Source organism: Teleopsis dalmanni, chromosome 2 (genome assembly GCF_002237135.1).
Source record: "Teleopsis dalmanni isolate 2A chromosome 2, ASM223713v2, whole genome shotgun sequence".
NCBI lineage: Eukaryota > Metazoa > Arthropoda > Insecta > Diptera > Diopsidae > Teleopsis > Teleopsis dalmanni.
The window spans coordinates 158,225,993-158,244,578 of NC_051847.1; the positions used below are offsets into that span (position 1 = coordinate 158,225,993).

Sequence of the window (18,586 nt, forward strand, 5' to 3'; positions counted from 1 at the left end):
GTCATTAGCAAATAATTGTATCATATGTACTATAGCCACAATCAATTAAAGAACTAAATAAGTGATATAACAAAAAACACTATATATAAAACCACTAGATAACTATTTCACCATTATCATCAGCATTACAATCAGTGTTTGATGTTTGTTTACTTTCGACAAATCTCTGCACAGATAATAATTGCAAGGCAATTATCCTAGTGCATTACAACTTCTCATCTTTTCAGATTCCGCCGTAAATCTTTTGGCATATAAAATCTGCCTTCACTGTTATATATTAACCATATATATATATACACTGTTAAAATTAACCATAAAATAACTTTCAAGTTGGTTATTGGTTCCTACGAGCCAGGTGCCTTACTTAACCGTTTTTATTTTTATCATTAAATATAATATACGACAACGTATATCACACACATTTGCTGGGTAAATATTTTAACGTGGTTAAGTTTTCTGAAATTTTTAGTTTTTAGGAGTTATTTCAATTCACAATAACTACTATTATATTATATACTATTATTTTTCATATAAGTCTTTTTCCGGATATAAAAATAAAATATAAAATACAAAATAAAGAAATAAATATATAACTGCAAATTTTGTCTAAATTTTCTTTCCGCTATATTTAATTTATTTTTTATTTATTTAAAACATCATCTTAACAATACTATTCATTCAGTATCAAAATATTATTAAAACAAAATACTTACATTTTTTTCTATTAATTAATTTTCATTGAAGTTAAAGTTTCCAGACTTTTATTAAAATAAAAAATTTACATATCAGAATTTTTATTATATTAGAACTATAATTAAAGTAACAAATACAACCCGGTTCAGATGTTGTAGACGCTAATATAAATAGTCATCTACATCCAGACTAACTCCATAAATGACATCTACAGGAATAGTGAATACAACGGTTTGATATCAACAACATCAATAAACACAATAAGTGGTAAGCAAAACTAAAAGCTTCTAATTTTTATTACAAAAAGAAAATATTATTATTATCAATTCAATTTTAAATGCAACTTCAATTAAACGAAACAATTAAGGCTCAACAGCCTCAAAACAAAACCAATAATTGTTATAGTACCAAAACCTCATACAGTATGTCACTCATACGCAACGTTAACCACAATTGGTGGGTTCGTAGATGGATTCTAATAAATTGCGTGATGTGATTATAAATGTATACGATTATGTTATAATGGTAGTATGTTATTTAATAATTAAACTTTAAAATTTAAATTATAATATATATTTTTATATATACTGCATCAGTTTTTTATTGCAATTTTTTATTTCTATTATTAGACTGTTTATTTTGACTAAAATTTTACCTTATATATTGTTGGTTTGTATGTTATTGCTCTGTTCAACTCCATTTAAAGCCAAGGAGTCACTTTTTACTTTCATTACTTGTAATTCAGTTTGGTACGTGTTTATTACTATTAAGTACTTTTCTCTGTAATTTTTATATTTATAAAAAGAACATTTTTTTCCATTAAAATACAATGAGTTGTTTTAATTAATCAGCCCACAGCGCTTAATTACCCACGGACATTGGCATATATATTGACCTGCTGTCATTTTTAAGCCCACTTGGGGCTTAATGTTACGAAAATATCAATAATTATTAAAAATATAAATTATTCTTCTTTTATAAAGTGCAGTCTGAAGTGCATTGAGCAAATGTTGTTGATTATAATTGAATTTCAGGAGAGAAAATGTTTAAGTAATTAGCTCAAGAATGTCATAATCAATTCAAATCAATTTTACCATAGAAAAGTGCACTTTGAACTACTCTGAATCGAAAAATACGAATTTATTAAACATAATGAAAATATTTAGTTTTCACTTAGTTAAATTATTTAAAATAATATCAATAATACTACATATATGTACACTATAGTACACAGATTAAAAACAAGTCAATAAACTTTCGTTTATAAACAAGTTAATTTTAATGAAAGTTCAGTGATTCAAGGAAATAGTAATCAAACAAACTTTGGAAACTCAATGAGTCAAAAGTTGGAAGAAGTTTTGAGGCATCCTAAGTTTGAAATTGTGATGGTAGACGAAGTTGTTTAAAACTTAAGATATTTTTATTTTTGATGAAGTAAGTTAAAATAGAAAAATTCAAAAACTGTTAAGAATAATAATAAATTCGCAACTAAGGAGTCACCAAAAAATGTTTGGGATATAACTACAAAATACTAAATTTCTGCAAAATTTTTGAATGAAAAAACGTGAGTTGACGAAACTCAACAGAGGACCATAGAGTAGATTGCTAATCACAAACTCATCATTTATCAGACAAACTAATCTCAAACTTTTGTTACATACGACCTTAAAAAGATCTTTAAAGTCCTTATTGGAGTCGAAATCGTTGTCATGTTCAGAAACTCTGAAGTAATCCAACAATAATATCAACTACAACTACTACAGCAACTAACAATCATAAATAGTTCTGAAGTCTATTGCAAGCATAAAGTTACGATAAGCAACAGGAGACGGGAAACATACAATGGTCCACAAACTTAGTTGTAGTCAATAACATCAACAACAAAAAAATAACTGAAAAGAACCACATCATAATGAAGTTGAAAATATCAAACGTGACAGAGAGAAGAGCTGTAAGGCTACATAAAATAAGTTTAACAAGAAAGTCAGTGTGTAGGGCAGGCTAAGGCATAGTGTGTCATATGTCGTTAGCATGCGTCTTACAATAATTTACGATGGACAGAAACATGTAGATGCACTCACTTGCTTGAGCTTTGGTAAAAACAATTTAAGAATAAAATGTGGAATAAAAAAAATTTTAACATTTCATGAACCAAAGAACACTTTCCTGAAATAAAACAGAAGTTCTATTATAGTTATTGTGACTTTTGTCTAAACATTTAAAAATATATATGGTACATTAATATACACCCAACTCTCCCAAGTTACCTTTAACAACATTTTAGAATTAATAAAATAAAAATTGAATATGTACACATTACGGTTAGATGGATTAATCTAAAATATAATCACTTGACAAGCGATGACTATTACAGTTTCCTAGAATCCTTGGTTTGATGACAGAATTCGTTCCAATTTTTCATAATAATTACACAAAAAAGAAGTAATTATGCCATCTATCGTCAATCAGAAAAGGAAATTTTACTATATAAGTGGTATTAACAACAATTAAAAGCGTTATTTGCGCTAATAATTGCAAGCTATCGATAGTTTATATTTTTTATCGATGATAAAAATCGATTACAGATCATTTTTAATGATATTGACAAAAAAAATTATTAAAACCAATCAATAAATAATCAACTAATTAAGTCCTATATTGAAAGCATATACCCTTGTAACCTTTTTAAATTACACAGTGAATCGCTTGACTATACCTATGTAAACAAGTAATATTTATTAAGTGAAAATTAAAAAATTTTGTTCATATATATTTGCATTGGTTCCTATATTGACATATTGGAAGAAGACGAAGTGTATGTGCTTGCACTTGAAAAAATGCAAAACTGTTCTACCAATAATAGAATAGAATCTATAATATTAATAGAATAGAGTAGAAAAAAACAAAAGTATTTAAAGTTTGAATTTTAAAGTTGGCAATGCTTTTCATTTTTTCTTTATGTTTGTTTTAATAAGCATTGAATTTTTTACTTAATGACATATTTTTTGATTATCAGTTAACAAATATTTCAAAAATTCTTTGGAAGCAAATACTCGGAACTCACCTCAAATTAATTGATGTGGAAGTCTGTGTTGTATTATTGGTAAGTTGAAAAACATTTTTATGCATATTAACAATTTTTTTATTTATACTTATTTGTGTATATCTGGGTAATATTAAAAAAAAAAAGCCCCATTGCAGTTTGATATTTGAAAATTAATGGATAGCTTATTGAAATCTTGCTTGAATTAATCGATATTTGTATATTTATGTGTACTTCAGAAATAATACATAATAATTTAAAATGTAAATAATTGTATGTAATAATTAGACATTATTAGAACTTCGGTGCGACGGCACTGAAGGCACAACACTTTTATCAACTTTTTCAAAATGCTAATATCTTGTCAATATATGACAAACGATGCTTCTAGCGTTTTTGTTACAATTACGGTGATGTTATGCAGACAGTCATGGTCCACGCAAACATGAAATTATTGTTGCTCTCAATATAAATACAAAATTTTAGGAGAGAAATTTCGGTTAAACTTGTATCACGATAATGAGGCTTTCTGTGCCTCACCATGTTGGTCAAAATTGTGTTGATTACTAATATGTTTGAAAATTTGTGTCTTTTAGGAGCAAACATATATATTCTTGTATGAATATAAAGACATGTCGAAACATATTAAAATTTTATGATTCTGATTTGATAGTATTATTTGAGTGAAATATGTAAAACAATGTTTATCTTATAGTTTACAATAGAAATCGGGCATTATTTGAGTGCTTGAACAACAACGTTGACATGACAATATTTTGCATTAAATTTTCTTTAGATTCATCGCTGACCAAATATTTGTCGCAACTACAAAATCAAAGCAGTTTCACATCTCCAAAAAATCAGTAAATGGACGTTATTTAAAGCCGCACAATGTATCCTTTTTTTATAAATATTTTTTTTGAAAAATTTCTCAGATGTGAAATTTCGCATTGCAGATAGTGGTTACAGAGACAATAGTTAAGCTATAGATGCCTTTGAAAAGGAACATACGGCAAGCAATCATCAGATATGTGTCAGGTTATCGACAATTACCCCCAGTTCTGTAAGATATTCAGAACAATGCATTTTTACCTACAAGTAGGTAAACAAGATCCAAAAAATATATTAAAATAAAGTTTTTGAGACACGATTTAATTATCGCTGTACATTGAGCGTGTTTTTGCTGCAAGTATCTTTACTTTCTTGACAATTTCGCAGTTTATGTTTCTCATCCAGATTTCTGTTGTTTTCTTTTTTTGTCACAATGGTTAAAATTATTTCATCAATGTTTGTTAATAATCTTACTAGGGTTATCTTGTCTGATGTGCAAACAATAACCTAGTTTTACTTTGTAGATCAGTTGAGATTAATATATATAATTGATTTTTATGTAATTGTTGCATTTACTTAAAAATGCTACTTAATAATGGACCAGTAATCGTTATCAGATATACTGAAAAATCCCATACAAAATATAACTGCAATATTAAATAAATATAATCTGTTTGATAAAATGTGAGCAAGGCTAAAAAGTTATCCAGTGAAATAAAGAGTAATGATTAGGCTAAATCAGGAAAATAACAATCATAATCTAGTTTACTTCTTCTTTTCATGATATTTGAGTGTACTTTTGCTAACAAAATTGTGGGAATCAAAAATAATGCTTTAAAGTTGTTAGTTAAAATTTGATGGTATCAGTTTAGAATACAGTAGTCATACTAACTTTACAAAAATAAATTTGGAAGATGAGTTGCCAATCTACATAAGCTATACTGGTTTAATTTTAATTACATATTTTATTCTTAATTTCAACTTTTAAATTATAAATTCGCATTTTAATTTTTATCTCTTCATTAATAATTATTGATTTAAATACAATATTTATTTTAGTCTTGCAAAGGCTTAACTGAATACTCAAATAGTAAACCATCAAATTCTCATCATTAGTTGTAACCAGAAAATTTCAAGGTGAAGTATAGTAAAAAAGAGTTTTTAATAAAAAAAATCTAATGATTTTCTTCAATTAAATAGATGTTATCATATTTCTTCAACATTAAATACAATGAAGTCGACATCCAAGAGGTTCTCATAAATCTACTATATGCCGTATTTTCAATCGAAAGTAATAAAAAGTACTTACAACCATTGTTAATAGCAGGAATTTATGTTGTGATTGTGCTACGCCTCTTAAATACTTACGACTGGTTCCATGATGCTGTGAGTGTATAAAATATCAATAATTTTTGCTTAAATATTTTATATATTCCATGGTATTAGTTGCGCGTTTTACATGCGTTCCTACAAAATGCTTGTCATCTGAGAAGAATACTATCCATATTTGGTAGGGCATATCCTGAATTAAAGAAGGAAGAAATACATGAAATGAATAAAAAAGATGAAAACGATATAAAAGATGAAAAAGATGAAGAAGATGAAGAAGATAAAATAGATGAAAAGGATGAAAAAGATGAAAAAGAAAATATATTTGAGAATATTATGGATGAAGAAACTATTTTCTTTGAAAAATTGCAATGTAGAAAAAGTCCATATGTCTCGGAAGATCTTGGTCTACCTCCCGCTAAAAGAAATTTAAATGAGTTCGTAGAATACACGATGTCACCAGAAGACCTGTTGAAGCATGTGAAATTTATCGTAGATAGTGATCCCACCATCATTGTTTGTGAAAGTGATAAAGTAGATGTTTCAATAAACGGCATTGCTGATCCAGATCACGTTAATATACTCGATATGTCAACTGATGATTTAAAATGTAGTTTAAACAGTAATAATATCAGTGACGAAACTATTTGGAGTGGCTTCGGCGAATCTGAAAATAGTGATTTATTGAATATTAATCTTGACAACACATTTGGCATGGCTTCATCTCATGAATCACAGTTTTCATCAGCTTCACAGGATTTATCTGTCCTTGTTCCAGACTTAGTAACATTTACGGATTCTGAAACACATACGCTAAGTGAGTTTATAATATTAGATTATGTATATCTATGATATGTTTAATTTTCCAGTTAATGAACAATCAAAACCTTCTGTGTCTGATGAATCTGGATATAAAAGTGCCTCATCAATGTTTGTTGAAAACATTGAAAACAAGACATTACCAGAAGAGCTCTACAATAGTATGACAACTAATTCAACTTCCAGTGACGTGGATAATATAGAATAAGGTTCCATCACTTTTTTTTGACAACAAAACCCATTGTCATTAAATCATTTTTAGCAACAAACCTCAAATTCAAATAATTATTCAAGAAACGTTGCCGATTGAATACATATCAGAAATTCACCATTTAAGAGATTGAATTAAAAATTAAAATTAAATTAAAAAATTATTAAAATTAAATGTATATATTACATTACTTTTATTTATTATAAATTAATTTTTGTTATTTTGTAAAATGAACAAATAAATATTTAAATTAAAATTATTTTTATTTTGGATTTAATATTCATTATCTCGATTTTATTCATTAAAAATGATTATATAAAATAAATATATTATATATGAAATTATTCGATAATAAAGTGTATTTTAAAAATTTTTTTGTAATATGCAAATATAAAAATTGTATAAAACAATTATAAAATGGTAAATAGTATTAAGGAAATTTATTTTTTTAATTAAATTAATATGTAAATATTGGTAAAAATACTCAATGATCTTTAGAAATATTTTTGAATTTAATTCATCGTATGTAATTTTTAGAGTATAAGTACCAAATATTATAGTTTTACTCTAACAAATTTAAAGCGAAGACCCTACCCCGTACTTAGCTTGTGTTATTTAAACTCAGAGCTTTGAAAATCTGTTTCACCAACAAATACAGTTGTTGTGTTGTATTAGAAAGAATGCATAAACCAACGCTATACGCTATACATAATTATAATTAACTAATATAATTAAATTTTGAATCAAATTATAGATCAGCTCAATTATTATATTTCAATTGGTCTTTTTACTATTTTGAGTTAGAATTTAAAACTATAGTTTTTGGTAAGATCTATGTATAGGAATTTAAATTTAGTCGGAAAGTGATTCCCTGATGGGTTTACAATCTTAATTGAAATGCAGGATATCACTTTTAAATTAATTTTATTAATGAAAGCCAAAAGTTGTCAAAAAAAAAACAAAACATCCATTTAGCTTATACATTAGAAATCTTTATTATTTTTATAAGCAATAAAAAATAATTTAATTGAATATTTGTGTGATGTCTACTAAAGGAAAAAAAATAGTTCAGAATTCCTAAGAGATATTATAATTTGTGTACACATCCAGTAACAGAATCTCTATTCCTGATAAAAAAAATAAATCGTAGGTCATAGGCTTAATGTATATCGACTCCTTTTCCCCATGTTAGTTACAAAGTAAAATTTCATAAGTATTCGAAGAACCAGGAAAAAATGCAGTCGAAATGTAATTATTGAAAGGTAAAGACATTCGTATGTCCAGATAGTCTTGTGCAGCAGTCAAAAAGAGATAACTTCCGATATTAATATTAGAATCGTTTTACATAAAATTTTAATTTTCAAATTAAAATTCATAAATAATGGAATAAAAATATTTATTGAAACTTCATTGATTTAGATTTCATGCAGGAAAATGTAATGAGTTATGAAAATAAATTATAAATACAATTATCAAGAGCTGAAAGGTCCGATGTTGGCGTTCCGTAAATGTACATGAAGGTACATAATCGAAGCATGTTTGTGTAGTATTTTTATATATGTCAGTTTTATGAAACAACTTTATTGCTTGGTTCTTTTATTTAATAATCTCTTATTCCAAAATACCATATCTCAATGCAATGACTGGAAATGTCTAAAGATGTTTTATAGTATCTATCGTTTTATAGAAAACTGTGGTAGTATATATTAATTTTTATTGATTAATTTATTTATTTCAATTTAATAATAAAACAAATGATGTTATCGACTCCCTAACATTATGTATTACCATATATGGAGTAGAAACAGCCAAAACAGCCTCTTCGGCGAGACTTATTTCCCCTTGGAACCGCTTTTGCATTGCTTCGAAGTGGGTTTCTTTTATATTGGTATTTCACACCATGCTCTTGTAATTTTCGTTTTGTATCCACACTTCCACTTTTTTGCCTCGTTTTCTTGATGTCTGCAGTATTTTTTAGTCAAGTTTCTGATTTTCCTAAATCTAATTTCTTCGCTTTGAGGACTTGAATCACATATGACTTTATCGTTCGTCACTTCTTTGGGTTCACTCTCATCTTTTTCACATTTTCGGTATTTATTGGTCCAATCTGGGCTATTGTCTCTTCTCTAAATGATAGTCACCTATAACAGTAAAAGAAAGTGTACTCTGTGTCGTCACAGTCTCCGTCGCCATTAATGCAGTCGACTAGATCTGCCTTCCCCATGTGGAAAGGCATACATATTATGTTTGGTTAAGAAGTAAGAAAATTATTAAATTAAATTTGTGTTATCAATAAAATTTAACAATAATAAATAATATTAATAATAAAATAATAATAATTTTGAAAGACAAGAATATGTATAATTATTAAGTTCAACAACGATAAGTGGATGTGTGCGTGTAATATAAAATTCAAAACTACTAAATTTTTGTGCTAATTTCCAATCACAATTTCAATTAAAAGTTATGATAAAAATAGACACCGCAATTAAAAAATAAATGTTAATATCTATCTGTGCTTGAAAACAATTTATAATCTACCCACAGTTCATTAGATGCAGTTACTCATCTATCATTTCATGGTATTTTATTATAAATATTCTTCTTTATGTTGCGCATAAAATCGTAATACACAGACCACATCACGTTCTACTCCATTACTTCAGCTGAAGGACACTTTAAGTCCTTCTTCCAGTTTGTTGGCAAAAAGTTAAAACTAAAAGTTGAATCTTAAAACTTTTGCTGTTTTTATGATGTTAACATCTATAAATGTTGCGAGTAATAAATTATATGTTTTAGTTTTTAATTTTTGTTTTTCTTTATATTTATTTTTAGGTAGTTAAAATCTGGGTCAGGATATGATATTCTATCAATTAAATACGGTTATTAAATTAATGAATTTTACATGTGCTCAACTAAGCTATATAATTTATTTATTAAGCAGTATTATTTATTCAGACATATCGAATGTTTAGAATTATACCATATGAGGAATATATTCACAATCATTGCAAGATTGTTTAAATGCTTCTGTATCTATCTGGCACATATCTCAGCAAATATCTCTAATTTAAAAAATATATTTTTTATAGTTTTTATTTTAAAACCTATTCAAGATATTTTCAACGGCAACTCTTTTGACAACTTGCAATTAATTTATTTACTCCACGTTTTACTGTTTCTATGTAAATAGATTATATATGAGAACACTGTATCAATTACAAAGCAATTGTTTAGTTTTCCACACGTTTAGTGTCAGTTCTGAATTTTACTGAAATATGAAAGGGTTTAAATTTTTATATTGGCAACATTGTTTCCAGTGGCAACCAAATGATTGGACAAATGACTGATGTTTTATAATTAGGACCTTTTGACACATCAACACGAAGAAACTTGTTGTTGTTATTTGGAGTGAAGAAATGACTCATACAAAGTTGTTGTCCGTCGGAACATTATAGACATTATTATCAATGACATTATTGCAGAAATCTTTCATTGAGCGCATTATTTCACGTTCTGTGTGTTCGCCATAACGATCATGTGATTTCACTCTCGAGATTTTTTATAGGAATATATGAAATCACATATTCTCATAACATCAAATCAACTTTTTTTAAACATAAGAGTCTTTACTTACAAAACCATACATGTTTATGCAGTGATCAAACAAAATCGAACTCACTTGTAACGTATAAATGTGCGGCCAACTCTTGTGCACATCTAGCGAAAGAAATTCGTAGGTGCTACTTCTAAAATCGGAGAGACAAAATGTAAATGAAATGTACGGTGATGTAAGCCTCAAATTTTAGCGCACAACTAAGTGGTGGGCAATTCAATATGTTGGATTGATACATATGCATGCAGAACAGAATCATTATTCTCATATATTTCGCACTAAATAAATCTTTCTCATAAATCATTTTCTCATCATTTCTCATAAAGATGCACAACTAATGATAGAAATTTGTGAATGCAGTTGCTTAAAGGGGAAAGACGAAATATAATAGAAATGTTCTGCAATTTGAGCTGCAAACATATGATCACACCTTACAACTATAACGGCTAAGAGAAGATAATTGATCAAGTTTTCATAAACAATTCTATATAATTGTTTTTGCTAAAAATTTAATTTTGAAAAATATATATATGTGTATGTAATAAATAACATTAATTGTCCATATAAGGAAATTTAATGAATTTATACATTTTATTTGACTTTTTGTGAATTACGATTAGAGCAGTCGCCACAGATATTGACATACAATTAACTGATTAATGGATTCTTTTTATGTACTTATCACAGGATAGGACAATTTTCCTGCGTTTTATCTCACTTTGCAAATGAATTTCTCTAAAATTATAAAAAACACTTTAAAAACACGTTAAATTAAATGTAGAAAAAAATCAATTTCAAAATATGTGATTCACAAACAAAATTTGAAATTTCTGTTCTAGTTTCAAATATTTGCTTTTTATTTTCTATCGAAAACAGAAGATTCTCATGTACTTCTGGCTACTCTAATCTACTTGTATTGCAAATGCAACTGTCAGCAGGAAAGCTAAAAAATCGGTTGTAAACTTCAGTACATCAGGCAGTACGTGATGTGCTGTCAACCGCAAGTGCCAACAGTAAAACACTTATTCTTAAGACTGCAACTATAACACTTGTCCCTTTTCTTGATGATACTTGAAGATAAGGTACGTTTCATTCCAGTAATATTTTCTTCCGCCATTTTATTTCGTTGTCCTTTTTGTTTTAGCTGTAGTTGTTTTCTTAAAAGGAATGTATCTTTTTGTTTGAAAGTCCACTTTTAAATTTTATTTGCTTTAACACAAACAACAGAACTATAAAAAAACTACAATACTAAGATTTAAAGTTACCCCAAATTTGACAATCTCAAGCATTGTTGACTGCTGTTGACATATTTTTGAGCTCGAAAGTTTTATTAAAACGATTTGTTCCAGTCAAAAGGTAAATAAAAGGTGGGATGAAGAATTTTTGGTCTACCATATAAGAATAGTTTCATAAAAATAATCTACTGCACCGTTTCAAAGTAATAAATTTCAGTTGCTAGTGGTAGTTCCACTCCGTCCAACTAATCGTAAATACAATGAAGATTTTAAAGCAATTTTTTCTCTTTCAAAAAACTGACAGAATATAGTTTTCTACACTGACTAAATATTACCTTTTGACAAAAAGCAATACCGTCAAAGCAAAGGACTGTCTTGATAAGTTTAATAGGGATTTTGTTCCAAAAATATTATTTTTTAATACAATGATGAGTAATAAGATGAATAATACTCATATTATTTACTCATCTTATAATTTTTATAATAAATCTTATAAATAATGAATTTGTTATAGAAATATTATACTTTAATACCTAATATAATCTACTGAATCAAAATTAAAAAACATTAGATTCTGGTATCACTGCCAGCACAGTTTTTTGAAGATGTCTTAGACTGAAAAAATAAAATAACTAGTAGAGATGGATATAATATATTAAAGTACATTGAAATGAAATTTTACTTAAACATAGTTTTTGACCCGTCAAATTTAGGCCCAAACTGACTTTGTGTTTGACCATGTACTGCAGTACATAATTGGACTATAATTGGCATATGTCTGAACATAATGTGTGATAACTGTGATTTGCTTTAAATTTGAAATACAAATAAATTTAATAGAGACTTTTCAAAAAGTAGTGAATTACAACAACAAATGGATTTGAAATTATTTCTTATATTTAATTATCCGTAAATAATTTTTTGAGACTATAAGTATCAGGGGTTGAACTGTTGCCTTAGCAAATTCGAAGCTCAGAGTCATGATGCGTCAAGTAAGAGTATTTTGACCAGAGATTTAGTTAAAATCAAGTTAAGAATTAGAATTAAAAATAAACAGGGTACCAGCTCCCATTTTTGATTTGTGGTGCTGCAACAGATCCTAACCGAACAGAAAACATTCTGCCGTCCGAATAAAAGCCAGAATGTTGGCCGTTGAAGACTTCCTAATGTCAGAAGGGGAGTGTAGTTCTCGACCCAGTGACTTCCTCCTGGCCCAGATCAAGGCTGGGCAGTCACAGAGAATTTGATTAAAACTCTCGTCTGTTTCTAAGCAGAGTCAGCAATCTATCTCTTCGGTCAAACCTATTTTGTTAAGATGATAACGCAGTTCATGGTGACCCGTTAAATATCCCACCAGCAACCTCAACTCTGTTCTGCTGAAGAAAGATACCTTACCATAACTGTAGGGATGAACGAGCGCTTTAGCCTGAGAGTTACCTTGAATGTCGAGTCAGTAGTGACTTCTGTCGGCTGAAAACCATTTATCAATCAGAGACCTAGTTGTAGACTAACTTAACTCACAATATGGTTCCGCAGACTCTTTATCATTGATTCCTGTGCGACCAAAGCATGGTTTTGTTTTTTTTTTTTTTGTTTAAGCTTGCCAGCTGCTGCAGCGTGTCATAGCAGTGTAATAGAAGCTTTGAGGAAAACTCCAGGAGGATAATGCTTTGATTGCTGCTTGACTATATGAGTAAATACAGATAGGGGCATCTTTCAATCCATTGTTAATATTGATAAGAGTGCAAATTTCGATGACGTGAAGTCAAGTTAGATTTAGTTAAATCAAACAAATTATTTTTCAAAGTACCGCATTAAACAAAGTTTTGACATGGAGTTCTGTAAATATGTTGTGAAAGTTCATTAACACACTCACTTGCTGTCCAATAATTAAATTAAGTAATTATATTATTATTTTCTTGTAATTGTTAAATTTTAATACTATTTTTTTGTAAAGGCTTTAATTAATTCTTGTGCATAGAAAGAATCATTAATTTGGTTTACTTTATAATAAATATTTTTTGTGTATCTTAACATATTCAGTTTATATACGCAAGAAAGAAAAATTACTTGCTGACTGTATCTTAACTTGTTTGAGTTATTGTTCAGATACTATAAGTGCTGACATGAAGAGTTGAAAGGTTTCGAGACAAAAAACCAATTACTAAAAATTAAACTATGGAAACGAACGAGATATATTTTAATTTTAAAAGTTTTTCTTTAAAACTCGTACATTTAAAAATTGTATTCGAATCCGAAAATGTCACGTAAACTCCAAGACATTGGAATACGAATAATATTTTCCTTATAAAAAATTTTTTATTGTATACGCGTATGCATTTCCTTCACAAGGAATAAATTTTCCTGCATGATGTTTTAATTCCCTGTTTCATCAGTAACATTGACTTACTTGCGTTACTATATCTTTGAAGTGCAGCAATGAAAGACGGAAGTAAACGGAAAGTAGGATCCTCTCTCAATAAAGGGAAATGTAAATATTCCTTCCGCATACAAAATAAGACACACGGGAATTTTTAAATGCGTGGGCTACCAACGCTTGAGAGTGCATAAATAATTCACTGCATAAATATTTATAGTAACATGCCTGAGACATATGAACAAAGAGTACAAGTATGACGATGTTTGTAAAGGAGTGCCTTCTTTGTTATTTTTCCAACTTATTTATAATAAAAAAATATATATTCTAAGTGAATAAATTGAACAAAAACTGCAGTAAATAGTATTACTCATAACAGCGCAGGTATGAGATGTAACTCAATTGAAACATCATTCAGAGTACTAGGACTAAAAGTTTAAATAATATTTTTTAAGTTCAGATACTTGCTGGCATGTGTGCTAAATTGGATTACAGTGATAGCTCCATTTGACAAATTGTATATTATATACTTTTTTATCTCTTCTTGCACGTTTTTTTAAAACTCATTTCGACAGAACTTGCAAATTTAATTTTTTAAAATCATGTGCATCATGAAGTGAATTTTGAAAGTAACTAACTGAAGACAGTGAATTGCTGGAATGTGTATTCTGATATTATACTCTTATATTAAGTAGATATCTTCATTCTTTTTAATATCTTCTTAATTTTTAACAATTTTATAATATCAAATTATCATTACTTTAATTTAATTTATTTTTATTTAATTTTGCACTCAACCTAATTGTTTAGAAGTGATATTGCTTCTATAATAAATTAGTTATCTTTATATAAAGATCAACGAACAATTTTTCCATGTGTAATTAAAGACTTGTTCATAGTATTGTACGAAGACTTGTACATAATCATCATCCAGATTAGAAGAAAAGACTGTTTTGAATGAGATAATAAGCATAAGCAATATTGTTATTTTCATTAATAAACATTATATTAAATGAATAGATTACTAATTAATTTATAAAAAATATGTCTATTTAAGAAGTGATTAAGCATCGGTATTGCCAAAACTAATTTAACTATCATAGTATCCAAATTGTTGGTTTAATTTTATTTCATTGTTTAATTGACTAATGAACTCTGACTCTGAGCTTCAAATTTGGCAGGACACGAGCTCAACCCTTGGTAGTTAGAATCTCAAAAAGTTATTTGCAAATAATTAAATACAAGAAATATTTTCAAGACCACTGATGATGGGTATTTGGTAATATTCGTACCAACTGTATAGTCAGCCAAAAACTCAATTAATTAAAGAAATATAAAAGAATTTTTTTTATTGTGCTTTACTTCTCAAAATCTCTTTAAAAATAATTATGTTAATACAAATTATATCATAAAATTAATATTTATTCGATTATAATTGATTTTATAAACACTTGAAATGTTTTCGTAATAAAATCTGAATATAAATCTTAAGTAATAAAAAAATTCATATATTATTTTCAAATGAAATAAACATACTTGTATGTGACATGAAGTTAATGGTTTCATATAAAAACGGTAATAACCCAATATTGAAAATTTAACGCAAAAGTAAACGTGTACCTGAAAAAAAATAAAAAAATGATTTTAATTGGTAACATCAGATCCTTCGCTATCAAGTATACATACACTTTCGCAATTTAGTAGTGGCGTTGACAGGTGTGTCACTTTGAACGCTTGAAATTAGAGGTATCAACATTCGTCAAAAAATACGCAATCCAAATCCTGTTATTGCTATAGTTATTGAAGCACTTTTTACAGCTGCGACTACTTTGCTGCTCAAAAAAAAAAGATACAGATGTGACAGAAAATGCGCCAAGAGGTCCATTGTCACATTTCACTTTGTACTGTCAGTTAATGCTGAACGTAAGCAGCGGTGCAGCTTTGAAAATCTACGAAATTTGATTAAAAATTAAGCCATTCTACGGAAATATAAAACAGCCTGTGACTTAAAAGGTATTTCACAAACGGAAAAGTTAAGTTCCGTGTAAAATAATAGCTTACAATGCTTCTGCGATTTTTTTTGAAATTTTATCTTCCTTTAGTGTTTTTAGGTGTTCAGTTCCAGCTTCTTCTTCATTGCTAACAAAAACTAATGGGAAAGGCATTCAATAGAATTACAGACGCAAAAACTTGCATACTCGCACATGCTTTTTAATCATGCGACGTTGAAAACTTTTCAGATTTTTCCGAAAAATTGCTCTACAAAAGTTTTGTTCAAGTTTCTTCATAGTTGATTTGCTGATAAAAAGTACTTAAAGTTTCTTATTCAGCATAAAACTCATATTTTTAATATAATAAAAATTTAAAACTCTCATGCACTCAATTTACCAAAAACCACCGTAAATGGTAACTTTATTAAATTTCCAAAAGATTAAGCTAATGGAAGATATCGTCATTCTTTTAAGATTATATTTTTAGATTTTATTTTTAGCTATATACGCATAATTAGATTAATTCGAACATTGAGCGATTTTATGCAAGATGAGAAGACTCAATGATAAGCAGATGAACCATACAGATAACGGTCTAGTGTTGGGATTGTTGACGGATCATAGTCGATTAGAGAACTATGATAGAAGATTAAATCTCGCGTTCAATCATTCTTAACGCAGTTGTGGAAAAGACGATGAGCGAGCCTCACATCTGCTTTTACACTACCCACCTCTTTATTTGAAGATCTTGGCAAGTTGCACGATCTTCTTTTAAAGAGTATTTTAGACTATGCTAAAGATTAGCGGTGGATTTTAAACCTCAGAGATCTTATACGATAACCAAATGAGTCAATAGGCATGAGGTTTGCCGTTATCACTAATCTAACTTAACTTTATTCATAAGTTATGCTACATTGTTTTTTATAACTGTGTTAGTTTTAGAATCTATTGAATTACTTTTCCACATTAAACTTTACCTACCTAAAAACAACATGTAACGTGTCATCGCAATAAATTATCATTATTATTAACAATACTATATGTATATAGCATTGCAAAACGGTATTAACTACTTAACAATCCGTCGTAAATAAAAGCAGATTATTAACTCTCAACGTTAACCATTACATAGCTAAGAATGACATAAAATTGTAACCAAAATGATTTATCGTCATAATCAGCAATACTATCTAATATCGCAGAACCGTCTCCACTACGATATCAATCGTGTGTGTGAGACAGTCAACAAGTTTTACTTTTGCACATTAGCCTGTAAATATCTTAAATCGTTTTAAAACATGCGATCAAAATGGATTGTCGTCATAATCAACAATGGTATTTAGCATCACAAAACGGTCGTTACTACTCTATCAATCTATCGTTTAGGAAAGCATTTATCCAACTGACCTTACTTAAATTCTTTGTTCTTCCACGTCTTCCTCACACTTCTTCAGCAAATTCAGCACATCTACTCAAAGGCACAAAAAATACAATGTTCGTAATAAAATAAATTGTTATAATATATAATATATTAGTCATATATAATATATATAACTAATTTACCATCTAAACCAGTGCTGCCTTGTTAATATCATCCAATAGTGTTCATCGTCCAAACGAAAGAATTATTTGATGAAATTTTTTCTGACATAACCACCATAACATCCTTAAGTAGAAATTTTGAATACATCGTATCTGAATATCTAGACGTCTTGTACATGTGTGTAATTAATATATACTCTTATAGTATTACTCATACGTAATATACGTAATATAATATTTTTCTATTTCTCTTCTTATAAAGAGTTAAAGGATAACTTCATTTTGTTGTATAATTCCTTAACCTACTAATGCACGATTTAATTCTGTTAAAATTTTGCAAGAGAAGTTAAACGGTTCGCATAATTACACTCCTCGATGAATTAAAGTTGTCTGACTTTAAAACAATTTACTAGAAAATATGCTACTATTTTTTACTTTCAAGTCTCGCATAAATTTAATATTCATTCTTGAGGTTAATTCTATTTTTATTTATTTGGTGCTTTCAAGTTATTCCGATTAGGTTTTTTTAATTCTTCACTTTGGTTGGATTGCGGCTTGGTTTCCTCAAACTGCAATAGTAAACAGACACCATTGCTTTCCCATATAGTTCCAAGCATCACGATTGTTCTGCTATTGTGCTTTCCCTCGTAATTTTTTCAAAGTTGAAAGGCAGTGTTGTATTTAGGTTTCAAGGGAGTTTGTTTTAGAAGTAGTATGCCTCTGTCGACCCTCTGGTATTATTTTCAATTCCCATTCCATGGCAACGTGAAACTTAATACTAAAACGATTTGTGGTTTTTCATTGCAGTTTGCGGTTATCTTGAATGAAACAACTAAAATGTAAACACTTTTAAAATTTCTGAATTGTTCTTTGTTGTTGGATTTAGTAATAGTAGTGTA

The 18,586-nt window shown here is 28.3% G+C and overlaps 1 protein-coding gene across 1 annotated transcript; it reads left to right on the plus strand.

Moving 5' to 3' along the window:
* The first annotated feature begins 3,684 nt into the window (after positions 1 to 3,684).
* Positions 3,685 to 7,055, plus strand: LOC119681184. The gene is made up of 5 exons (XM_038094295.1): positions 3,685 to 3,796; positions 5,627 to 5,704; positions 5,768 to 5,953; positions 6,014 to 6,713; positions 6,766 to 7,055. Exons 3-5 carry the CDS (start codon positions 5,768 to 5,770, stop codon positions 6,921 to 6,923), a joined length of 1,044 nt encoding a protein of 347 aa, XP_037950223.1. The 5' UTR covers positions 3,685 to 3,796; positions 5,627 to 5,704; the 3' UTR covers positions 6,924 to 7,055.
* The last annotated feature ends 11,531 nt before the right edge of the window (positions 7,056 to 18,586 follow it).